Genomic DNA, 26,180 nt, shown 5'->3' on the forward strand with positions numbered 1-26,180 from the left:
GGTCTATGACGTGGTGAGCCTGGGCCCGGCGTTGCTGGTAATTGTAGTCCCGATCTCACTGGGAATAGCAGATTCAGGCACTGGCATTGCAGCCCCTGGGCTGTTACTCCGGCATTCAGCGGCAAGTTCGTCACCCACAGCGGGCGAAAAGCACAGGTAAGATGCCCAAAAAGAACAAAAGCCACAGGGCAAGTGTTAGTAATGAAAGCCCCTCACGGCTCGATATCGCGTCCCCACTAAGCGAATACTTTAGGTTGTATATGTAATGTGAGTGCGCTATTCCTTTTTTTAAAACTATTCTATGTTTTTAGGTCTCGCCTCAGACCGTGCATATGCTGTCGCGTGCTAGATCATTTAAAAAAAAAAGGGTTTTAGAACCTGCGTATTACTTACCATGTGTTGCCTTCATTGTCACTTATTTCCTTACTTCTCATTGGTCAGTGTGCGTTGGATTCATTTTATTTTTCTGGTGTTTGGCCTTTGGATGCAGCATTTACCAGGTTCTAATTAATGCTTTGTCAGGATCTTTCTGCTGCTCACCTCTGATTCGGGTACTTTTTTTTTTGTTTGCCCCTTTCTTCCGCCATTGTCGTTTCCTCATTGTCGTTGCTTGCCGGTTGCTGCTTGCACTTGCTCTGCCAAGTAACACGCATCAGGCATTAGACTAACGTATTTCAGTGCGGTGGTCCGCATCACAGCACTGAAATGCACAGAAACGCATATTACGCTTAGCGCCTGCCTCAGTTGTCAAGCCGTAGTAGCTCTGATAAAACTGACTAAACTAAAGGTGTGGAAGCATGCCATGTCTCCTGAAGGCTCCTCCTGGCAGGCTTGGGGGCTGGCTGAGCTAGTCGCTGCTAACTGACTTAGCTGCATCAGTTTGTTGATCAAAGGATAAGATTTCCGCTGCAGCATTCATTGTGACTGATGCCACATGGCCACGCCTAAAGGGCGCGCACTGTGGGATGTCTCACCCTGCTGCTGCCAGCTGCAGTTACATTTTTGGGAGGCCAGCTAGGCTGAGTGCAGTAAATCATGGTAGCGCCGGCGCTGCTTGGTGGTAAATTCAAATCTATGACCCAACCTCGCGGACCCCAACAGCCACTGGAGCCCACACTGTGCAGTTTCCTGCTGCTGAACCTGAGTGAGTCTGATGGCACATGTTTGCAGAGGGAGTGACGGGCCAGGACTCTTAAGGAGGCTGACAGCCGGCCCGTAAGCCCAAATTGCCATGGCTTGCAAGTGTCAGTGCGTTTAAATGTTAATCTAATTTGCTTTTAAATTAAGCTCTTAGCTCGCGATCAGCTACCTGCTTGTCAATGTAGTTCTGCCGTTGTCACTGATGCTGTCGGCGGGCAGCTGTGACTTTTCAAGTGTGTGCCTCAGCTGCCTGTCACTGTCTGCCGCCTCTATCTTTCATCATAGACTATGGGAGTTCACACTGCGGTGTCCCTTTCGCCACAAGGTAAATTGGCTCCCACTCATAGCCACCTATCAAGTTTTGTATTTTCTTCTGTAGCGGGATGTACTGTTTAGAAATCGAAATATTGGTATTTTGCAAACTAAAATGCCTTTTTTAATAAAGTAGAGAAATAGAGTTGTGAAGGATCTAACGCAGATCTAACTTGTCACTTGTAACTGGAAACGGCCACAAAAACTCTGTAGTTTGCCAGCCAGCCCCCTTTTTCTCATTCCCCCCCCCCCCGCCCCCCCCTTTTTTTTCTCATTTTCCCCCCACCATGTTATCCGGGGTTACAAGAACCTAAGTTTCCCCACCATACCCACATTCTTTACTTCCCTCTCCGTGCCATGGTTGTTCTGTAGTGAGCTCGGGGTTCTGCTCGTTTAGACTGATCGCAGCACTGTCATAATTCCTATAACTCTGCTCTTCCCCCTCCTTGACTCTGGTCTTTCGTGTCTGATGGTAGTGCTTAGAAGCAGGAACTCTAGGCCATATGCATTGTCCATGCTGCTCAGTCTTTCCACCAGGGAGCTCGAATGGTTCTTTCTCACTCAGCAGGCCCCTTGCCACCACTTTACTTCCTAAGTGCCCATCCATTTCTGGTGCTTTGTAGCAGTTTTAAGATCTTCTTACAGTTTCTCGTTGCTCAATTGGGTGTAATTTCTGATATTTGTGTTTCCCCTTAGTACTGCCTGATTTTGTTAATGAGATAGTGTCACTCAGTCGTTCAGATGTCACTCATAATTACACTGAAATTATGAAAATGTCACATCGAAATCTAAAACTTTGGCAGCTATTCTCCACTTGTTATGCTTTTCCATGGAATGTTTTAACCCCTTCGGTGCTGATGATGGCCCCCATCCGTCATGCACCGCGGTGGGCGTGTGCTGATGACGGCTGGGGGCCGTCATGAACCCGCCCACTGTTAAAAACGGCTGCACAGCGCGAAAAACGCGGCCGCGCCCAAGGGGTTAAATGTAAAACTGAGTCTTGTACCAATGTTATTAACTTGTTGACCGAATGCGGCATATTAAGGAAAGTATGTTTGTAGGTCTCGCCTATGCAGCGCTTGCTTTGTCTCTTCGAGGCATGCTGTATTCAGGATATGTGGATAAAGCTCCACTTACTTCCCGCCCATCTTTTCAAATGGCTCCTGTCCCTGTCCTTTGTAAATGGTGACTTTTCATTGGTCATTAGGCTTTCTAGTCCCTCCATAGTACCGCCTTGTCTCTTCTTGTAACCTCCCATGAGGACACCCCCTGTTACATGTGTTGTTACACCCTATGCTTTAATTACAGCCTCAAGGCACTACTTTCTTAAAAACCTTCAGCCAGGACACTCACTTAGTCCTAAACTAGATTGGCAGTTATTACTTTACTCACTAGCACATCTCACGTTTATATTAGACCTTCTATAAATGTCCCTTCATCAGCTTCAGAGTACAACCTAATCTGGAATAAATAATATAATAATTTTGTCACATTTCAAAGCTACTAATTGTATACATGGACATAGATATTTAAATGTACTTGTGGTACTGTCTTGCATGCGCTGCATTATGGGTAGGATTGATTTACCATAACTTCAAAGTTTATGATGCTCACTAGAGACCTCTGGGCACAGCTTGTGCTACTGCACCTAGACGAGCAGAGCTGGTGCCTTGCTCACTAGGGACATCTAGGTGCAGCTTGCTGTACTGCACCTACCACATCTCCGTTATTTTAGACCTATACATTTCCCTTCATCAGAGCCACATAGAGTACAACCTAATCTAGAATTAATATAATAATAATGTCACATTTCAAAGCGACTAATTGTATTTGTACTTTGTACTAATAGTTGTTGCTTATGAGAAGGTAGGCTGGCAGGAACTGTGCCTCTTTTACTGCCAGCCTTGCTGTTCACAAGCAAGGACTAAAAACACAAAGTGCGTGTTTAGGCACCGCTTCCAGGTTTTCTAAACACATAAATTAAAAACATTGTCATTTACAATGGCAATAGCTCAAATTCTCGAAATGCGCGACCTATTGCATTGCAAATGCTTGTTTGTAAGTGGATTGGAGACAGAAAGCAAGTGTGTACGTGCTAAAGTTCCTCTATAGCATTAGAGTGCTTTAAGAGGTGGTGAACTTTAGCCTTATTCCGATTCGTTTGGAGTACCTGTTATTTTAAAAGGTTTAAAAGCTGACCTTTACATGTGTAAAAGTTGACTGTCTGTAAATCTAAACTAGTAGCAGTTCGTTTTGTTTGTGCTCTCTACTACAGATTGCATGGAAAAGGGCAGCATTCCTGGGTAATAGCCCGCTTCTGCCTGTTGGCACCAACTGGCTTTTTTGCTTAGAATGGATTTTTCGGCATAGCGTTCAAACCAGAGATTGACGTTTTTTTGCAGATCATGTTGGTGAAAGGTGCCGAGTCACCGCTTCCCGTACAGCATGTACACCAGCCCCACATCGGAAAAGGTACTGCAAGGGGCGTTTAACATAATTTTTACATAACCCGGTTCCCTAAACGCTCACAAAGTTACTTATCTTTCAGTTTTATGACCTGTGTGTTCCCGAGCCCAGTGACCACACACTGCTGTCAAACAGCCTGCACTGACCTTTCAGCCACCAAGCTCTAATCAGTTTTAGTGATTGTGATACAGGATTCGTCGAACTCGTGGTAACCTCTTGCGGGAGTCCGAAGAATAGGTATTGGTTTAACAACAAGTGAGATTACCAAGGCTCCAGTTAACAAGCATTGGCAAGCCAATAGGCCTCGCCCAAGTGAAATCTATTGGCTTTGCCAATATGTTTTAGCCATGTTGTACAGCAGGGCATCTGCTGTACAGCATGGTTGAAAGTAAATCAAATGCTATCGTGCATTAAATGTTTTATTTGGGGGGGGGGGGGGTGGCTAAAATCATTGACAAAGCAAATGGATCTTACATGGGCAAATCCTACTGGCTTTGCCAATACTACATTCTGTTTCAAGATTGAACGATCATGTCAGAGGTGACTCGGATGTTTGTATAAACGCCATTTAGTTTTGGTTAAATAGGGCTAAATCCATCTGTGCAAGCTAAGCCTTAGTTTCTCTGTGTTTACAAAGAGACTAACTATGATTGAATAAGAAGCTTAACTTGTAGAGAAATGGTTCCTCAAGATAGGATATGCTCTGCGGTTTCACCAGACAGGCTATGATGAGAGAAGTGTTCAGTCACCATTCTGTTTCTTTGGTAAGCTGGAACAAATTCCGAAAGGAGTTTTCAGTTTTTGTTCTGTTCTTCTCTATATGCTAGCCTAGTTTGTGTATGATCAATAATTTTAATTTTGAATCTTGGAGAGCCCCATATATCTTCTAGAACTTGCGAATTGATTTTTAAAAGTTGGCGACGTGATTGATTCTGCTCTTAGGCAGAGGACAAAAGTTAAAATTCCAGAAAGATTCATAAAGGCCTACAAATGTATCCCTTTTCTTTATTTGACAGCCTAAGACCGACAATGGGGCGCCACTTTGGTGATCTGGCGAAGATGCGACATATCATCACCTACACTTTGTCTCCATTTGAGCAGAAGGCTTTTCCACACTATTTCTCCAAAGGCATTCCGAACACCTGGAGGAGATTCAGAAGCCAGGTCTTCAAAGTAGGCCCCCGTAAGTAACAACCTAAATTTGGTTTTATGTTTTTATTGTTTACACATTGGTACACTTGCCTCTCGTGAAGCTGAAAAATGCAAGGGATGATCAGGCTTAATATAAAATTATAGCAGATGGCAAAATGTCGTATTATTCACCCTGAGAAATATAGTGCAACCCGATATTCTATATAGAAACAGGATATACATTAAAGAATGACATTTTTTTTCAATGAAGTAGTTTTTATATTTTCATGTCATATTACACTAAACTTGTATCAATAATAGGACAACAAATCTCACCGAAGGCCTTTGTTGGTTCACAGTAGCCTATTTTATTGATCAATGGCTAGTGTTTCTTGTATGTGAAAGTATAATTTACCATCCTTGTCTTCATGGGAATAGTGAAATTTTTTGTTGTTGATATTTAGCGAGTGTGGCTCAATGATCCTGTGGGTAATACAACTAACGGGTAACAGGACTACAATAAAACATAAGATCTACTTGATAGTGACAGAATAGATATTTATTTTCATTCTATAGAAAATTTGCAGTTAAGCAGTCCGTGGTGTTGATACCTTGACATGTTGACCATTCCCAATGGTTGTTTGACTTGTTTAAAACTTCTGGGGTCCGTTTGTTGTAACAAAGCTCTCCGAGCCAAAGCGATTCCCACCACTGTTCTAGACTGTGACCAGCATCTGCTTGTGAAATGGCTCGCCAGTCTGAGTCAGAGCCATTCCTCGTTCACCTGAGCTACAGTGACCCAGTCTCTAGAGACGCCTTACTTTGGAAAAGTCGAGCTTCCCCTAATTAGCTATGCCTGGCCAGAAGGAGATAGGTGCTCATCATCCTACAACAGTACATTGTTACACATTTAACTTGCTACTGACGAGGTGCTGTGTACCAAACTGGGTCAGAAGCATAAAAGATAAAAAGCAGAACCTACCTTCGTTCCCACTCTCTCTCCAAAGTAGGCCCAACACTGTGAAAGCATTTAGAGTCAAATTCTTGCTTGACCCTCCGAAAGAAGAAATACTAGCCTGCATACAAGATGAGCTGGACTGTCTCTTTCAGAAGAATTTCACTATATGCAAGGAAAGGGAGCCAGAGTCGATCTGATTGGATGGTCCTGTGTGGTAGAACAGCTCCAAGTGGAGAGTGTTCAGTAGCGACAATGTTTGTTCCAGCCCAGGAAGATGAACAAAAAAGACACTATTTGTATAGCTGCTCCATCGCAAGTTGAAAATGGAATGTGCTTTGTCCCTCTGTGAGGTGCCTAAACCTACTTCCATTATTGTTCATCTGGGACATCAAGTCTCAGTGACTAACAGAGGTTCACCCAGAATCATGTAAACAATAATCCTAGCCCTTATTATTTTGGAGATGTTAGCATTTACATTTTCAGTCACCTTTCTCTCTCTTTGGAGCAGTGTCTAGTGGCCACCAGTGCAGCCATGACTCGCATTGGATTCTCTGCTGCTGGAAATACTCTATTATGACTGGTAGATTTTAAGTTACAGCACCCTACAAAAGACCAGTCCTTATTTTGGAACAGTGTGCATTGGTTTGCTAGTCGTCCAGTGGCCTACGCCTAATGGTAACCAGTGATCTGTCATTTGGTCGCTAGGAGTTAGAGAGGTCAGAAATTCCCATGAGTGAGCATCCTATTTGGGTGCTATGCCATTTATGAACACTATATGTTGAACTATAGGTTGAACTCTATTTTACATGTGCCTTCTTTTAATAATTAAAATCTTTGGGCATACTACTAAATCAAAGTAATGTCTAGATACAAGTATTCCTGCCTACAATCCCATCACTCCAATCTGTATGTTCTTTAGGTGCAGACTACCGGACAGTGCAAGCTGGCTGTTTACGAAAGACCTATTATAAGTTTACAGTGGGCTTGCCACCAACCTACTGGTTGCTTTTATGGATGGGCAGTCTCATTTGCTTGCTTAGTATTCCATTTTTTGCTTTCCTCTTATTGTGATATTCCCTTCCCTTTATTTGAAAGTTTTATATAGCGCGAACCAGATCTTTGCAGATATCAGAGCGCTTTACAGAGCATACATAACAAGCCATTAGATATGGCGTAATTGTAGGTAATAAGTGGGGGGTAGGCATAGGAGGAAGCACAGTAGAACAGTTGCATTATAGACGTAAGTGGTACAAAAAAGTGAAAGCAAAAGCCGACAGGTAAATTAACAACACAAGTAATACAAATAATCGCAGGGATCGACCAGATAATACATATCGGTGCAGCTACTTAAAAACCAACGTCTTTCCGTGACGTCAATAGCTCAAGTGTATTTAGCCATGAGGATAGCTTTTACTTCTTTCTTAAAGAGTGTGATGGATGATATGAGCCTGGTTTCAGGAGGGAGTGAGTTCCAGATCCTGGGTGCCATTCCTGAGAAGGGGCGTTTATAAGTTTTTTCCTTCCGGAATCTTCGAGGTTTTAGCAGAAGATTGTTTGTGCCTCTAGTGTTTCTAGAGCCACCAGAGATTGTCAGCTTCTGGGTGAGGTATCCGGGTGAGCTCAGGTGTACAGCCTTGTGTGTCATGCAGGCGATTTTCAGATGTATTCTGGCTTCAAAAGGCAGCCAGTTCAGAAATTTCAAGTCAGGGGAGATATGCGTTTGTTTTTTTGACCCAGTGATGAGTCTCGCTGCAGCGTTTAGAGAAGCTCTTAGGGGTGCAGTAGTGGTTAGAGGGAGACCGCAGAGAGCGGTGATGCCGTATTCTATTCGAGGAATGACTAGTGCTTGTACTGCAGTTTGGAAGTCTTTGGCTGGGAGGAAGGGTTTAAGTCTCCTCAAGGTGTTGATTTGGTAGTTCGCTCCCTTAGTTGCCTTGCTGATATGTTGCTGCATTTTGAGATTGGTGTCGAGTGTTATGCCTAAAGATTTAGCTGAGTCCACGATGGTGGGTTGGAAATTGAGTGCAGTTAGGTGTTTAAGCCAAAGTTGAGTGGTAGCGATCTTCTCTGGAGGTGAGATCAGATGGAACTCTGTTTTCAGAGCATTGAGTTTGTGATGATTATCGGCAAGCCAGGATTGGGTGCTTCTGATCGTTGAGTTCAGGAGTAAAACGTCTTTGGGGATTGTAATTTGAGATATAGTTGGGTGTCATCGGCGTACATGTGGAAGAGAACATTGGATGCTTGTAGCAAGGTGGTTAGAGGTTCCATAACTAGGTTGAACAAAGTTGGGGATAAGGAGGATCCTTGGGGGACGCCTAACTATACCGGTATAGGCGAGGACATCAGGTTGTTGCTCTTAAATTTCTGCGACCTGTTGTGAAGGGAGGAAGTGAATCACTTGAGAACGGTCCCAATTAGACCCATTCTTGTGTTTAAAAGTCTGAGTAAATTCTCATGTTTGACGGTGTCGAATGCTGAAGAGAGATCCAGAAGGATGAGGAGGCAGGTATCATTTTGATCTAGGATTTGAAGGGCGTCGTCTATTATGTGAGTCATAGCAGTTTCTGTACTGTGTCCTGCTCGGAAGCCTGATTGATGAGGGTTGAGGAGATCAAACTGATCAATGTGTTTAGTCAATTGTAGTTGTGCGCATTTTTCCAGGAGTTTAACGAGAGTGGGAATATTGGTAATGGACGGTAATTGTTTAGATCAGATGGGTCGGCTGTAGGTTTCTTTAGTAAGGGTGTGACTTGTCCAACTTTGAGTGAGTCAGGGATGGTTCCTTGTTGCAGTGAGCTGTTGATAATTTTTGTCCAGAGTGGAAGGAGCAAAGGGGTGAAGTCTTTGACAGCGTTAGCAGGGAGGGGGTCCGTGAGGTGATTGGAAGGTTTCAAGGTGCTGATCATTTTGCTAATTTCCTCTTCAGAGTATGTGTCAAAGGATTACCATGTGGCATTGTTTTTTCGATCATTAGGTGCTATGCAGTGGGGTTTGGAGTAAAGGCTTGCGTCAATGAGATCACTCTTTATGTTTTCAGTTTTTTGGATAAAGAAAGCAGCGAAGTCTTCACAGGAGGGTGCTTCGCGCCTAGTGCTGAGTGGTTGGGGTTGTTCCTTAGATTGAGTTCTGATTAGCTCAAACAGTTTTCTCGGGTGGTTTTTTGCTTGGTCGAGCTGGAGGCTGAAGAAGTCAGATTTTGAACGCTTTATTTTCCTGAAGTAGGCGTTTCTCTTTTCCTTCAGGGGTTTTAGGTGCACTGGAGAGGGAGCTGATCTCCAAGTGCGCTCTGCCATTCGCATGGCTCGTCTGTCCTCATTCAGACTCCCGTCGTACCATGGATTGGACATATTTGCAGAGGCTCTTTTTAGCTGCAAGGGAGCAGCCTCATTAATTATTGAAGTCATGGCGAAGAGATAGTGGTCAGTCAGGGATTGGACGTCCGTGGCGCCGGTAGGAGGTCGCAGCTGCTAGGGGGTAGGGAGTTTGGGTTGAGTTTTTTCAGGTCTCTTTTCCAGACTTTAGGCTTGGTGGAATGCACCGTGTTGAATTTGACCTTTTCATTGATGAAGAAAGTGACAATATGATGATCTGACCAGTCACAGGGTTGGATAGATTCAAGTTGGATAGCGTCCTCTTTGGAGATGATATGGTCGAGGATAGAGCCTTTCTCGTGGGTCGGGTTGTTGCAAAGTTGTTTGAGGTCAAGGGCATTCAGGAAATTTTTAAGACTATTTACCACCGCATCATTGTGATCGTTCCAGTGGAGGTTGAAGTCACCAAGGTATATTTGGGTGAGCTGTCGCCCGGAATTGGTTAAGATCATATCCATGATTTGTTGGGCGAAGGTGAGGTTGTCCCTGGGTGGGTGGTAAATGCCGTGAAGAGAGCATATCGGTTTGCCCTCACTGTTAATATCGAGGCAGATGTATTCACAGGAAGATGGGGAGGGTAGGGAAGGTGCGGTGACTTTCAGAACAGAAAGGTTGTTCCTGTATATGCATGCGATTCCACCACCTATCTTGCCAGACCTGTCAAGTCTGATGATGTGGTAGTTGGGGGGAACCAGAATGTCCATTATAGGTGTAGAAGATTCAGTTAGCCAGGTTTCAGTTGAAATTATTAGGTCAAGGTCCAATGTTAGGATGAGATCAGCGATTGCGGAGGAGTGTCTAGAGGCCGATCTGCAGTTGAGGAGAGTGCATTTGAGACTGGGTGTGTCAAGGGAAGTAGAGGGTACTAGTGAGAGGGGGACTCTTCTAAGGTTATTAGGGACGGAGATTCTGTTTAGTGTGGGGGGTCTACGAGGATTTGAATGTATCGTGGGAATGGAGAGGTGTGTGGCGTTTTTTTTGTTTAGGGGGCTGGGTCGTAGGATCATAGGAGGGTGAGTGTGTCGAGGTCAGAAAGAGGGTTGCGTGAGCGACTGGGGCGGTTGTTGCGATTGTGGATAGGGATCGTGGTCCAGTGTGGGGGGTGCAGAGTGGGAGTCATCCGGAAGGGTGGGGGGCAATTTGGTAGGGGGTGGTGGTGAGTGAGGGGTGTCTGGGGAGTGTGCAGAGTTGTTCTTTGATGGTGTGCACGTCTTCCTTGATGGTGTGAATGTCTTCTTTGAGCTGGAGGAGGGTGGACGTGATCTTGTCCAGCATGGGATAAGCCTTGGTGTTGGGGATGGGCATCAAGGGTGCGTGACTAACCTGAGAATGAGCGTGCGGGGGAGGGGGGGTGGGTTGGTGTTCGAGCAGGGTTCCGTGGTGTCAGTGTACGGGTTGGTGTTAGAGAGGATGGTGGGTTTTGGAGGGATGGTGGGTTTTGGAGGGATGGGTGTGAATGAAGTAGGGAGGAGGTTGGTGGTGTAGATGAGGGCGTTAGTGGCAGGCGGAGAGAGCCGGGTGGAGGTTGAGTGTAGGTTAGTGGTGATGGGGGAGCAGGTAGGGTAGTGGGGACTAAGAGTGGGAGGGGAAATGGGATTGGTGATGGTCCTGTTATGGGGAGGAGGAGTAGTTAAGTTAATAGATGTGGTGTGCTCTGTGTGGTTAGTTAGAGGGTGGTAGTGGGGGCTAAGAATGGGGGGGAATAAAGGGTGGGATTTGTCGTTATACGTGTCGTTCTGGTGCTGAACTAGGTTAGAGGGGTTGTGGGTGGGGTCTGTGATGTCAGGGGGGGGAGGAGTGGGAGTGGTATGAGTGGGGGTCCCAGGGATGGAGGTGTGGGGGCGGCTGGTGTATGAGGGGGAGAGATTTGGGTCTGTGATTGAGGAGTGTGGGGTGGTTACAGCAGGTGGGTGAGTGACTGGTGTGATGGGGTAAGAGGTGAGGTGCGTGTTGTTCTGGTGCTGAGCTAGGTTAGAAGGGTTGTGGGTGGGGGCTGTGAAGTCAGGGGTGATATTACTGGAGGGGATGTGAGTGGAAGTCTGATGGTTGGAGAGGTTCTCTTTGAAAGTGGGGAACAGGTTGTCTAGTAGTTCCAGGTTCCTGTCTGTGGATTGAATTAGGACAATCCCGTTATTGTAGATAGTAATGGTGGTTCTGCCTAGGAAGAGTTGGGATGGTGTGATGGAGAGAGTTAAGCCATGAGCGGATTTCCTGGTGGTGGAGACAGTGAGTAAGGTGAGGAACGTTTTTCTCCATTGAGCTCTGCGAGTGGTGTGGAAGATATCGATGTTCAGGGATCCATTGACCGGTGAGAAGTAGGTGTCGACAAAGGGGGTTTCAGGGTGGGACCTCAGGAAGTTGTGTTTAAAGCGTTTAGCGGCTTTTTTGGTGAGTGTGGATGGGTAGTTGATTTTATGTGTGCTTGCCGATGGGCTCCATGTTGGGATGGCGGTATAGGTGGGTGTGGCGGTAAAGGTGGGTATGGGAGGGTGGACGATAGTGATACACATGTGCAAAGAACAATGCAGACAGTAAGTTACATGGTACACCAGTGACACTAGTGAGTAACAAAAATAACCAAAATATAGAGGTAGCAATCTGTGCAAACCAAAAATAAACAGTGAAATGGGTGCAGCTTACACAATGTACAAAAATATACAAAGATATGAGGTAGCAGACTGTACAGCTTACACAATGCACAGAAATATACAAAAATATAAGTGGTATCAATCGGTGCATTTCCAGAATAAAAGTGAAATAGGTGCAGCTTACAGAGATGTACAGTACACAAATAAAAGAATAATACTGATGATATACTGAAACAAAATACCGGTGCCACCAAAAAGCTGCATGAAGCAATATTGATACTAGTGAGCCGCCAGAAAAATTTGAGGTAGCGCTCAGTACATTACCAGTGAAGAAAAGTGAGATGTGTGCAGGTTACAAAAAATGTACAAAATACAAGTAGAGGTATAGTACTGCAATAAAGGCAGACACTTCATCCCACAAGTGTTTATATACAAAATGTAAATGTAAGTAAAAATGTACAAAATACAAGTAGAGGTATAGAACTGCAATAATAGGCAGGCACTTAATCACACGAGGGTTTAAATACAGAGCTATGTAAAGTGCGCTATCTAAAAAGGCCAGGTCTTAGGAAATGGCCAGATAGTGGGAATGACTAGTCCATGATGGCCATGAAACTCAGTTTCCAGCTCTATTTTGCTCTTGTGCTGCAATTACTCCCTAGGATTAGTTTCATGTTGTTGCTCGGTGGCATCCTGCTTCACCCTTTTTATGGCTGATGGGAAGTTCTGAGAGCAGTCATCGGACCCTGTTCAATCTTCAGCTGTCTTTACTCTCATCCTTTGATTCCTCCCTCTTGTGAAGACCACCATTGTGTGCTGTATGAGATCCCTGGGCCGTAGCTTTTGTGGATTTTGTTGGGCTTTGGCAGTTGACGTTATATTCTGTTGAGTGTCCAGCTTTGAATTTGGTCTCACTCTATGATTATTTCTGAGTAACTAGTTTCATGTTGTATTCTTAGTGAGATCACAGGGCCTCCCTCTGCGTGGATGGTGGTGTGCTCTGGCAGCTGTCTGGCTCCCACTTTCTCTTTCCAAGATTACTTGGCCCACCGACGCCTCTTCCTCAATGTAAAGTTTCTGCTTCACCTCACTGGCCCTTCCTTTCGATCTTACTATGCATCTGGTTACCATGATGGTTAAGTGCTTTTCTGTTGCCCTCCGATTAATGAACTTCTCACTCAATTCATGCCTAGATTCTGGCATTAACTTGGAAGCTCTGACAGTAAGTACTAAACGGAAAAGTGCCTGTGATGCTTCATAGGATTCTCGCTACTGCTATGGGGTGGTGCACACTCCACATAGAATGAGGGTAGTGAGTCTCTGCCGGTACTGGGACTCAAGTGGTGGAGTGGGACACGGGGCAAGCTTGGTTTAGGAAGTAGGATGTGGGTGATGTGCAATGCAGTAGAACCTTCAGCCCTTTCCATGTCCAAGCACAGCTGCTGCTCTTCATGTATTTCTACTAAGCAACGAGGCTGGGAAGTTGTCCCATGATCTTCATTCATGGCGAGGAGTCACATGAAGGTCCGACCTCACATTTATGATTGTTAGGAATTATTTAAAAAATCAAGAGTAAAACCTGCCAAAGTCAGTTTCCAAGCGTAATTCTAGAAATGTTTAGGCGTTCCAATTTTACCTGAGCAAACCTACGTGTGTATATCTGCTCATCCAAAATATGTACTGTGCAAGTGCATTTGCTAAGGCTATCTTTTTTCTTCTTTTTTTCCCTCTGCTCTTCATGAGAATTCTCTTTGCATTATGGTAAAGGTTTTTTATCCGCCTTGTCAGGAGTGACTTTTAAGAATATCCATAAACGTTTGTTTGTGGATGTGGACACAATCAAATGATGTTCCTGTCTTACAACACCCACCTCCAGTAGTTTCCTCAGTTCAGTATCACTGCATGCATACATACTTTACAAGTGCAAAACCACCATGTGGAGGTGTACCCTAACTTACTCCTCAAAAGAATGTGGCACATAATATTTTGATTGACAAGACGGGTCATAATTGGAGCACTGACGTGTCCAGATCTCGGCTGCAATTAGAGCCCTATGCATGTGCTGATGTATTAATTGTCCTACTATGCTTATAAAGATGCATCAAATATAACCAATACATAAACATGACCTCTCCAAAAAAAGTGTAAATATACAAAAGTGTTAGCATAAATATAACCGTTTTATGTTTAGTGTCTGATATAATCCAAGAAGTGGCATAATCCCGAGCCTAGGTAGAATCCAGGCCTACCTTTAATATAAGAGCGGTTTTATAAAAGCTGTGATATGACAATACTGATATAATTTGCAACCTCACTGCTTAGCCATAAACTAGATGTCTGAAGCATCCAGCCCCCTGGGCCAATTGATGTTTCATAAAATTCCACACGTCTCATTTGATTGACTGTACAGAGTTGTTAACAGTGTCACCTTAAACTCCAAAGGACAATCTAAAGGTGATGCGGGTTCATCTTTCAAGCTAGGACAGCAGAGTACTCATCTATGGGGGTGGAGAACACCGCACTCATAAAATAACATTAGCACCACTTCCTTAGCATGTAATAACTACTTAATTGAGGTGGAGGATGCATTCGCTCCATAATGTCTACGATGTTTTGTATTTTCCTATTGTACATAAAAGCTAATTAGCAGTTGACATTCAACGAAAACCTGTAGTACACCCAAGACAATATCTCACTAGAGAACAGCTCAGTTGCCATTCGTGAAATAATATTATGACGACATGAACACTTATAGCGAATGTAGCACTGTTCCGTTTAAAGGTGTTTTCGTGGATTGTGACCTCTATTACCTTTGTTTGCCCTCTGGCCAATCATCCACGCCCAAGCTGTCTTTAAGTACATACTGCAAGGCAGAAGGGTTATTCAGTAGCATTTTCTGCAAGATTTATAAAGAATTAACCTAAAATACAGGTCATTAATATATTCTTATGATAATTACCCATATACTAATCTTGTAATAAGGCTGATGTGTTCAAAACTATTAAGATAGAAGCTCGCATTTTAGTTTCTGGACCATCAGGCGTTTGTGATTTTGCTCACGTGAGACAATCCGTTTTTAGGTCTCGCTGGTGTTAGCAGCGCGAAGTGCTGCTCCAGCGAAAGACCTATTGTTGTGGGTTTGCCGGGCATGGAGGACAGGGGATGGGCACGCGCTTTCCCTCTGCGAATTTATTGCCTGTATGCGCACGTCCAGGCCGGCGCCGTGCACATCCCTGTCCCACATTCAGAGCAAGTCAGGCTTTCGAAATCACACGCACAGCTACACACACGCACACCTGCACACACACACAGCTACACCCACACACGTGCCCCCACCCCCCAAACAGGGCTTTTACATCGCGTCACAGGATGTTCTGGGAGTTGGAGGACCTCAATCGCTTGCACCGTTATGCTTGCCTGCTCTCTCCCGGGAACCGCAGCAGTCCTGGAATCCCTGCTTTCTTCTGGGCTCTCCACTACCCACACCCCTCTGCCTCCAAGGTGCTGTTACTCCAACTGCCAAGATCGGGCATCACTCAATCAACGAGGAAAGCCGCTTACTAGATCTTGCATAGGCAACGATGTGGCTGATATAGCGAAGACACGCAGATATAGGACGTGACGTGCCTCGTAGGCAGTTGCCAATGATCATTCCTCTAATGGGAATCAGTCGCTATCCTATCAGAAGTGCACTTAGCACGGAACCGGAAGTGCTGAGAACGAAGGAGCAGAACAGAGGTAAGCAGAGCGGCTAGCGAAGAAAAAACAGGATTAGAATAGAGTGTTCCATGGGCGTCTCATAGGAGGGGAGAGGAAACAACATAAGGAAGACATTAGGTGCCTCTAAAGCAATTTCAGTGTGAGAAGAGCGTGAGGCTAGGCGGGCTTTGGCTTTTGGGGTGATAGGGGAGATGGAATTGTGGCGAGCACGGATTGAAGGCCAGTTAGGGGAGTCTCAGAGGAAGGGCTTATTCTTTACTCTCTCTGCTTTGGCAAAGTCAGACGCGTGTTTACTTTCCTATTGTGCTTAGTAAACACGCGGCTGACTTTATAGGTACCGCGCTTGTTTTATTATAAGGTGTGAAGGAGCACGTCTGAGGAAGTCTCTAGGTGGTTCAGGACCATGTCGGCACGAGTGAGGGGCACGGGGCTGGGTGGGGGCGCCATCCTCGTCAAGCGATGGAAGAGAGCGTGGGGCCTGCTATTTTGCAAGGTGTCAGGTGTTCTTTTTTTGGGGGGGGGCCTCAGTCATGTAGACACAGATCCAGACCGGTCCCAGATATTAATACACTTTCCAAGCCCCAACCCACCTCAAGAAGGGCACAGGGGCCTGCTCTCGACGCAGCAGCCAGCGCCTTCCCTCCCGTGGTTGATGTGCGAGCTAAGGGGTTGCAGCTTGGGCGTCTTTCTAAGGTGTGAAGGAGCATGTCTGTGGAAGTCTCTCGGTGGTTCAGGACAATGCGGAACAAGTGAGGGGCGCAGGCTGAGCGGGGGCGCCATCCTCGTCACGCGATGGTAGAGAGCGTGGGGCCCGCTATTTTGCAATGGAGAGTACCGGCACTTCTCAGGAGAAACATAATATTTTTAATTGGAGGGTACCAGCACTTCTCAGAAATGAGCATACAAAAGAGAAAACATGCTTACTCTAAAAACAGCCTGTTTTCAAAGGATAATTTGAAACAATGTACATATTATTGTGCCCCTCATTCCACCGATTTCGTCCACGAGTCATATGCTCATGGCGAGTTTTGCAGTAGATATCAAACTGCATTTAATCGAAAACGAACTGTTTACAATCTCTCATATCATTTAGTGGCACAGTTGTTGGCCATACTTTATGCCATGCATTTGACCGTATAACGAGCAGTTACTTCTGCAGAATGGCATCCTGTTCCTGTTGTATCCGCTTAGAAGCCCAGCCATTTTTGATCCCTATATTGTGTTGGACAATCCGTGTGCCCCAGTTTAAGCTCTCTAGACCATCTCTTAAGTCGGAGCTGAGCAGCCAGGCCTGGTACACACTTTATAAATATCCTTTGTAACTTCCCCCAAACACCTCTTCCCTCCTAGTGAGTGACTAACTACCCCTGCCTGACCGGCGCCCCTTCTCTGTCGGGGGCTCTGGCTGTGTCTGAGAGCGGTGCCTGGCGACCTCTCCCGCTGCCAAAAGTGCACTTGTGCTCCGGAAGTGCGCCCGTGATTTGCAGAGAAGTTCCACCTGATTGATTGACTACAAAGCCATGCAGGGGCTGCCCTCAAATGCTTCCTGGTTGCCTTTTGTTTGCTGCTGAGTATGGGAATCCGAGCTTCGACGAGATGTATGTAAACCGACCCCGAACCCCGCCCCCATGCCTTTACACTAAACCCAAGTGCAAAAAGTCCCTCTTCAGAGTGGGCTCTTATAGCCCTTCAACAAATCCCACCTTCTGTTCCCAACCTGGGTCTAACCGGTTGCGAAATTGGGTGTATTTGCATTACTGTACAATATTGAGAGGTGATATGACTACCATAGAGTCGCTCATTTTCGGCTTCTTATTCGTGCACTTTGAAAGCCATCAAAGCTCCTCGGTCAAAAATATTTAGAGAAATAAGCAATAAATATCCCTGCAGCAAACGTTATAAATTGATGTACTCAGCATCGTCAGCCCAGTACCACAAATAATATATATTTTACCTGTGCGAACAAAAGTTTGAGTGATACTGAACGAGACCTCAGACAAAATATCCACTTAAAATATTTCAAGACTGGATTGATCATTGATGCAACTTTTGTTGGCTGCATAACATTTAAGACTAATTTTTTATATAAACTTCTTTGCAGGGTGTAGTTCCATGCATGCATTTGTAGAAATTGATTTGTGCCTACAGTCTGATTATTAGCCTTGTTGACCTTTTTTCGTGTCTTCATTGTTGTGACCAGTTGCTGGTGCTTGTTAGTATTGCATATAATTAGGGTGGGGTGGGGGCGGTTTCCACACTGTTAACAGTGGGGAATACTGCTGGTATGTTTGAGAGGGAGCGGTGTTTGGTTAATTGAAAGTTGACCTCTTCTTAGAAGAAGCATTACAAATGCAATACGTCTCACCTTTCATTAACTTAAAACCATTTGCTTTGCTATACAATAGCATTAGCAAAGCAAATGGCTTAAACCTAATCAAAGGCGAGGCCTATTGCATTTTCAATGCTTGTTTTTTTTTTAAACCGACACAAATTATGCTTTCAACCGGTGATTTTGACCTGGCCTCGTGTTGCTAGTCAATTAACTTATGTCTTGTACCTTTTTCTCAGCTTTTATCCTGATGTACCTCGTGTACTCCTGGGGACAACAGGAATTTGCAAAAAGTAAGAGGAAGGACCTGTCCCTGTATGAAAAAGACGAGTAAGAAAGACTACTAAATGCAGCTGATCAGAAGAAGTCCAGCATCTTACAGTTGACTTTTCCATGTATTTATTTTCTTTTTGAAGAGGTATATTCAATAAAGCGAGCAGTCACATCTTACAGATTCCTGTGAATTTCTTTTAGCTGGCTATATATAGTAAATACCAGTAATGTATTGACTAATGTTCTTCATAAATACTGGCACTTAATGAAATGTTTAGCTCTAACTGTACAGCAAAGACACCCAGTAGGCATTGGACATATTATAGTGGAACGTGTTGCATAATGTTGACTGGTGTGTGGATATGATCAGTTTTTCTGAAGAGTGTGTCAAGATAGAGATGCAGGATTCTGGAGAAATCGAACTACCCTCTATCTACTCCATGAGAAATTGTCATTTGGCATATTTTAGCCTCTGGTGAGAGGGTGGGGACACATTTATGTACTTTTGGTGCATGACTTGTGCTTCATTTCAAGAGAAGCAGTGAACTTCCTTTTAAGCATCCGCTCTAAGAAGTCTTACAGTTGGTTATCGCCAGAGTGCTTGACTGGAAATGGTGCCAATCGTTCACAGTGACCTGGTCTAACAAAGCCACCAAATCAGGCTATTACCCAGTGACTGTCCCAAGGAGCACTTAACTTGGACACGTTGTCAATATTACAGACATACTCTGGTCTGTTTAATTTGGTTCTTTAGAAAATGGCTATTTATTGTGCATCACTTTATGGTTATGTACCAGTCCGTCCTCTGGAAAATCGAAATTTGCCATCTGCTTGTTGGTGCAAGCTCAAAGGTATGTATATTAATTATTAAAGACTACAGACTACGAGCGAATGAAACCCATGACAACTGTTCCGGCCCTGCCAAAGGAACCAGGTTTGAATGTCTCAGCGCGGACAGTGACATTGTGAATCATCTTCTCATGTATTTCTCTGGTGATCTCTAAACTGCCTGCAAAGTACTGTATACTTTCTTAACCCACAAACTTTGGTGCATTACCTCATGATAGAGCTCAAGGTACAAAATTTGTACAATGACATTAAAAACGTCCGCTTTGCTGGATGTTACCCACTTCTTTCGGAACGGGGGTTATTTTCTGGTATCGATCGCCATAAGAGGACCTCTTTGTTTCTCTTCTTTGAGGTACTTAGACAGTTAGCAGACCTTGTGTATTTGTTTAGAGTCAATTGCAAGAGAGTATTAACCAAGTGTCGACCCATTCCTAAATGATTGTGTGGTGAAGGTGAACTTTCCAGTAATGTCCAAGCAGCACAAACCACACCATCTATCTTCTGGTCCTGTGTACGATTGGTCAACTTGCAGGATTCCTGTCCAGGACCCACTGAAAAAAGAAACATTCTAAAGTTTGATAACAAAGCTAAAAGTGGGGTCACGTTTCATGATGGAATTCTGGCATTTCAGAATGGGTTTACATTCTCGGCGTGCATGGTCCTAAAATTGAGAATAGGGTTTAAACAATTGGGAACAATACGCAATTTATCTTGTATCACCCTTAGTGTCAAGATATGCCATGATTGTAGAAAAAGGCTCAACAACTAGTGGTTACAAGGTTTGTGGGACTTAGAGGATCTGGCGCTTTTAATTTAATACATAAGGTAAAGAACAGCCTACTGTGGTAAAAAAAGAACAGAACACATGTACACGGATCTTATACATGGATTCCTTCCTCCTAGGTCACAGAGCACACATGCAGGATCTCGCAATGAAAAAACTGAGGCAAACGCGTGGCACCTTACATAAGTGTCCTAGTGTACCCGACAGTGGGCTTAAGCTTGAAAGCCTTTAACTCTGGCTCATGGCAAGGTTGTCCAGATATTGGCAGCGGCCACCATGGTGGCGTTTTACCTCAACAAATAGTAGGGAGGGAAGGTAAATCCCTTTTTCCTCGTCATGTACAGATGATGCAGAACAATATTACTTTATCCTCGTTGCAAGTTCTTGGAGAGATTAAACTTCTGTCTGGCCCATTCAGCAAGGAAGTAGAAGAAATTCATGAAGAGGAAACTAGGTTAGATCTTTCTTTTCAGCATATGGACAGAACTTGGTTTCCTGCAAATAGAGTAGTTATGTTTCGCCTAAGTGAAAGCTTTTCGCGCAGGCGAGAACCTAATGAGAATAACTATGTGGTTTGGGAATCCGCCCTCTATTCCATTGGCTAGCTCCATAAATGGAGGCTAGCGATTGGAACAGAGATCTGTCCGTCATGGCCGGACCAGATTTGTGGGCGTTCCCGCGATTTCTTCCCTCTCCACCCTTTTCTGATCGTCATCGTGGCGGTTCCTATTTTTTGGGGGGGGGGGGGGGGGGGAAGGTTTGTTTTGGTCATTGCAGGCCGACCGCCGCCGGAAGAAGTCCAGGTGAGTGCTTTTTCTTGCCGTTTGCCGTTCCCACCCCCCCTCCCGCTGTCCGTGCCTTTCCCGCCCCCCCTCCCGCTGTCCGTGCCTTTCCCGCCCCCCCTCCCGCTGTCCGTGCCTTTCCCGCCCCCCCTCCCGCTGTCCGTGCCTTTCCCGCCCCCCTCCCGCTGTCCGTGCCTTTCCCGCCCCCCTCCCGCTGTCCGTGCCTTTCCCGCCCCCCCTCCCGCTGTCCGTGCCTTTCCCGCCCCCCCTCCCGCTGTCTGTGCCTTTCCCGCCCCCCCTCCCGCTGTCTGTGCCTTTCCCGCCCCCCCCCTCCTGCTGTCCGTGCCTTCCCCCCCCCCCCCGCTGTCCATGCCTTTCCGGCCCCCTCTCCTGCTGTCCGTGCCTTTCCCGCCCCCCTCCCGCTGTCCGTGCCTTTCCACTGTCTCATTTTACAGGTTTATACTTTGCCTACTTTTGTGTCGTTTGTGCATGAGTTAGTATTGCACGTCTGCTTGCATCAGAGCAAGAAGTTACAGGAAATCTCATTGACCCTCTTTTAAAAACGTTTTAGGACTATCGGCACATATTCGGAAATGGACAGTCAGCAATTTTTGATCAATGGCTAGGGGTTCTACACAAGTAACTTACTGTTCGATATGTCAGGTTTGCTTGTGCAGCTATGCTTGATGGATTCTTACCAATCCTTTAAAACAGAAGTGCCTTTCCCGCCCCCCCTCCCGCTGTCTGTGCCTTTCCCGCCCCCTCCCACTGTCTGTGCCTTTCCCGCCCTCCCTCCCTCCCGCTGTCTGTGTCTTTCCTGCCCTCCCTCCCTCCCGCTGTCTGTGTCTTTCCTGCCCTCCCTCCCGCTGTCTGTGTCTTTCCTGCCCTCCCTCCCGCTGTCCGTGCCTTTACACGGTCTCATTTTACAGGTTTATACTTTGCCTACTTTTGTGTCGTTTGTGCATGAGTTAGTATTGCAGGTCTGCTTGCATCAGAGCAGGAAGTTACAGGAAGTCTCATTGACCCTCTTTTAAAAACGTTTTTAGGACTATCGGCACATATTCAAACATTGCTGACTGTCCATTTCCGATCAATGGCTAGGGGTTCTACACAAGTAACTTACTGTTCGAAATGTCAGGTTTGATTGTGCAGCTGTGCTTGATGGATTCTTACCAATCCTTTAAAACAGAAGTGCCTTTCCCGCCCCCCCCTCCCGCTGTCCGTGCCTTTCCCGCCCCCCGCTGTCCGTGCCTTTCCCGCCCCCTCCCGCTGTCCGTGTCTTTCCTGCCCTCCCTCCCTCCCGCTGTCCGTGCCTTTCCTTGTTCTCCTGGGTGCTGGTCAGATGGTTTTGCCTACATGGATCCCAAACTGTCGAAATGGCTGCCACTCTCCAGAATCTCCCCTTCCTGGTCTGCTGAGTCCACTCTGCTAGCACAGTGTCCTACTCTGTATTGTAATGTATAAGACCTTTTTCTAACATGTGCTCTGCATAAATCCTGCATAATGTTGTTATTAAAGGAACCGCTAATTTGTTTAGATTGCACATTTTGACCGTTCTCCTCGCCCATGGCCGAGTAAAACAGAAGAGTAGAAGAGATTTAAACCCTGTATTGTTCCAGCAATAAACTTGGAATTATTAATTCATTAATAATGTTATTTGGTGCTTGAAAAGCGGCATATTGCAAAACCTTTCCACGGTTGCCAGCAAGTGGGTTTGGTGAGTGTGCCTCTAAAGAGCAGCAGAGGAGAAACTGACTGGGCTACCATGGGAACAGATGATAAGATTTAAATAGTCATCTGCGCTCATCAAGATTTCCAGTGGAGTCGGTCGCGCAGGCCATACTGCAGCTCCTCACGTAAGCAAAACACCCCCGCTCCAAATGGATGTGGCTGCCAGTTATTCACTACCTGAAAGCAAGACACTAAAGTTTGGATCGAAGGTTGGGCTTGTATCTTGTTAACAAGTGCAAAATGTCCGTTTGACACATGCAGTTACCCACAGTCCGGATCATAGCCAATTTCCCTAGGGGTTAACTGATAATGAGCCACCCTGATACCACAAGTAGTGAAGAAGCCACCGTTGATGTCAGGTGCTTCAGTGTACATTGTTAGAAAAGAGTCTGATACTTCAGGTAGTGTTTAGCAGATGTGTAACACATACTGTGTATTCCTAGATGGAAGCTAGTGTGATCAAGCAAGGCTTGGGTCTGTAACTCCCCAGACTGGATCACCGCAATATTGAAATTGGCTAACAAAATGTCTGGGGGGATTTTTTAGATTAGACTCAAAAGAGGATAAATAAGCATTCAAACCTAATTTGGGTGCAGAGGTCTGGAGGGCCCGCTTTCAGTCGCTTTACTCCAGGGTAGAGGGTCCTTTTGAGCAAGCTGAAATCTATTGCCCACAGCCTGCCCGGAAATGCCTGCAATTTCGCTAAAAGAAGTAACGGCTGCAATTGCTCGAGTAATACCTGCAAAGGCTCCAGGCCTAGATAAGATCCCTGGAGATCTTTATCGCACAGAACCCAGGGTTTGGGCTCTGTACTTCTGGAGCGTATTTAATGCTTTTTTACAGGGAATGGAGATCCCAATAACATGGCTAGGGGCAAAAATTATCCATATCTTTAAGAAGGGTTCAACCCTCCATCCTGCGAATTATCGGCCCATTAGCCTTTTAGATGTTGCACACAAAAAAATCTTTGCTTGAGTGTTTCTGGATCGATTACAGAACTGGACGGAGGAGTCTTCTATTCTTAGCACTTACCAGGCCGGTTTCCGAACAGAAATGTCCACAATAGATCAAGTTTTCAGGTTACAATTATTGCACTGGAAAACAGTGATTTTGTAGGGTGGCAGCCTCTACATGATCCTTGTGGACTTAAAATCGGCTCTCGACTTAGTCCCTAGAGAAAAACTATGGGCTATTTTATTTGAATTGTAGGCGCCCCCGTATTTGTGGTATCTTGAAAAAATTACATGTGAATAACTACGCTCAAACTGGATATGGAAAAAATGGAGCCCTCACTGACCGCATACCCATAGAGAGAGGTGTAAGACAGGGCTGAGTTTTGGCTCCAGCCCTCTTTTCTATTTTTATTAATGGCCTAGTGGGAGCCTTGACAACGGAAGGGGACATAGATGCTTCAAAGTTAGCGGGCCGCAAGGTACCTGCCTTGATGCTTGCAGATGATACTCTCCTGCTGTCAAGATCACTGATGGGTATTCAAAGGGTCTTGGATATTTTTCATTTATTTTACGAGAACAAGGGTTTGGAAATCAACTCCTAGAAAACAAAATATATGGTGTTTAACGCAGGGCACTCAAAACAACCCAATCCACAATTAGCTGGGGAATTTTTAGAGAAAGTCCCTCTATGTGAATATTTGGGATTATCCCTTAATCAGAAAATAGAGTAGGGTGATCAAACGAGGAAGGCTTGTCTTAAGCTGGCGCAAATTTCGGGGAGCCTAGGGAAACAGCAGAGGAAGTGTGTACTTAAGACACTGGGGCCTTTGTTGGAAATATATAAGGCGCAAGCTAGAGGTGCTGCCCTGTATGGAGCGGAATTATGGGGCCACAGGACATCTGAACAACTTGCTAGGATTGAAAACTAATTTCTTAGACAACTGTTGGGACTGCCCAATGGTACCCCACTAACTCCGCTCCGAATGGATCTGGGTGTCAGCCCAATGGCACTAGAGGTAGCGCTTAGACCCCTGCTTTACTGGCGCCGTATATGGAGCACCCCAGAGTTATCCATGTATAAGGAGGGATTGTGGGAGGTGGCAAACCTCAGTGGAGCAAGCAAAATACCTTGGCTCGCCTATATAAAGAATTCCTTCTTATCCATTGGAATGGGAGATCTATGGGATAGTCCGGAAGAAAGGTCTTTGTCAACACCAAGAAAGGCCTTGATAAAAAAATTTAAGGATCACCATCTCAATTTATTATTGAGGGACCCCAGGACTGGCACATTTACATCATCCTTTTTAGAAGTTAAACTGCAATATACCTTAGAATCTAGTATAGATGACATAAAGCTTTCTCTTGCTAAAAAACTACTTGCAGTTTAGGCATGGTGTACTTCCTTTATGTGCTGTTACTTATAAGTGGGAGGTAGTTCAACGAAAGATTGTCCGTCATGTGAAAACTGTACGGAGACTGATTTGCATGTGATGTTTTTCTGACCCACCTACAAGGCAATAAGGAATCGTTGGCTGAGACAGCTTTGTAGGAACCTTGGAACCTCCCACTGCTCACAGGCTTATAGGATCCTGAGATATGATACCGGCATGCCAATTGTATATTCAGTTTCTCGTTACCTGTTCTCAATGTGGTGCGCACGCCGGGTAGTTTTAAAGAAAGATAAAGTCCAAATAACCCACTCTATGTATTTACTATGACTCGGGACTCAGTATTTTATTATATGACTTGGTATTATATGTTTGAGATGCTCAGTGCCTGTCAAGACACTTAATTTTTTTTTTCTTCACTTTTTATTATTCTTATATTTTCATGTGTACAAAAAAAATATTCTATGTTGATAAATCGTATTGAATTTTGTAATGTTTTTTTTTTGTGCTTTTATGGTCTTGTGAGGCCGAAATAAAGTATCTCTTGACTTGAGATTAGAGTTGTGCTAAACCTTAGACCATTAATTCCAAAGTTTTTAAGCTTTATTCCGCTTATTTTTGATATTTCAACAGACATTCATAAATAAATTTTAACATGTCTTCTAAAAGAATCCCCACATAAGAAATCGCACAATACAAAAACTTTGAAAGGAAAAATATAGGCAACATTTACATAGTTCAGAAAGTTTTTTGTGAGAACAAATATTTTGGGTCTTTTTTTTAAACGAATATTAACAAACCAATAATCACAAGACAAACATCAGTAACTCATGTGTGCCAGCCTAAAATTCAACCAGTCCTACATTCATAATAACACAAGGCGGACAGTTACTCATTTTTGAGACACATTTCCTGTCCTGCGTGGGAGAGGATGAGGATACCTAACCTACTGGTGGTTGTTGTCAAAACATGATCAGGGAAATATTATTTTACATTCCTCGTGACACACCCCATCAACAGTCCCCCATGCTCAAAGCCAACTCGTTTCGAATCCCTAACAAATCTGTGATTCTCTATCAAGACTTGGACTTGGTTTTGGGCTCTTAATTGTAGTGTGGAGATGTTCCACAAGAAGTGATGTACAAAATCTTTGCTTCAAATCTTTTATTGCGATAGAAGCTTCAATTGTTTAAGGCGTGTGGGAAATCTCAGTAATGTCAGTCCATTATCTTAAAATCAGGAAGTGCCGTCATTGATGCGGACGCTTCTACCCCAACAGTATGTAAGAGCAGAGAGGCGCACACAATGAAGTCAGTAGTATAAGAAAGTCCAAAAAAGCATGTAGATCTTCAGTTCTTATTTCTAAAAGTATTCTTTATTTTCACGTACAACGGCACAGCCA

The 26,180-nt window shown here is 44.8% G+C and overlaps 1 protein-coding gene across 2 annotated transcripts in view; it reads left to right on the forward strand.

The window, feature by feature from the left end:
* The window catches only part of UQCRQ (ubiquinol-cytochrome c reductase complex III subunit VII), a 44,538-nt gene extending 26,070 nt beyond the window's left edge, over window positions 1–18,468 (forward strand). The window contains exons 1-3 of one of the 2 annotated variants that reach the window (XM_086931628.1): window positions 3,865–3,924; window positions 4,935–5,101; window positions 18,258–18,468. In XM_086931628.1, the coding sequence (XP_086787754.1) occupies window positions 4,948–5,101; window positions 18,258–18,352 (249 nt within the window). In that variant the 5' untranslated portion in view covers window positions 3,865–3,924; window positions 4,935–4,947 and the 3' untranslated portion in view covers window positions 18,353–18,468. Of the gene's footprint in view, window positions 1–3,864; window positions 3,925–4,934; window positions 5,102–18,257 lie in introns of those variants that run through there. The other variant, XM_086931627.1, reaches the window with a different exon arrangement.
* Window positions 18,469–26,180: the final 7,712 nt, after the last annotated feature.

This window comes from Lissotriton vulgaris, chromosome 7 (assembly GCF_964263255.1).
Source record: "Lissotriton vulgaris chromosome 7, aLisVul1.2, whole genome shotgun sequence".
Lineage (NCBI taxonomy): Eukaryota > Metazoa > Chordata > Amphibia > Caudata > Salamandridae > Lissotriton > Lissotriton vulgaris.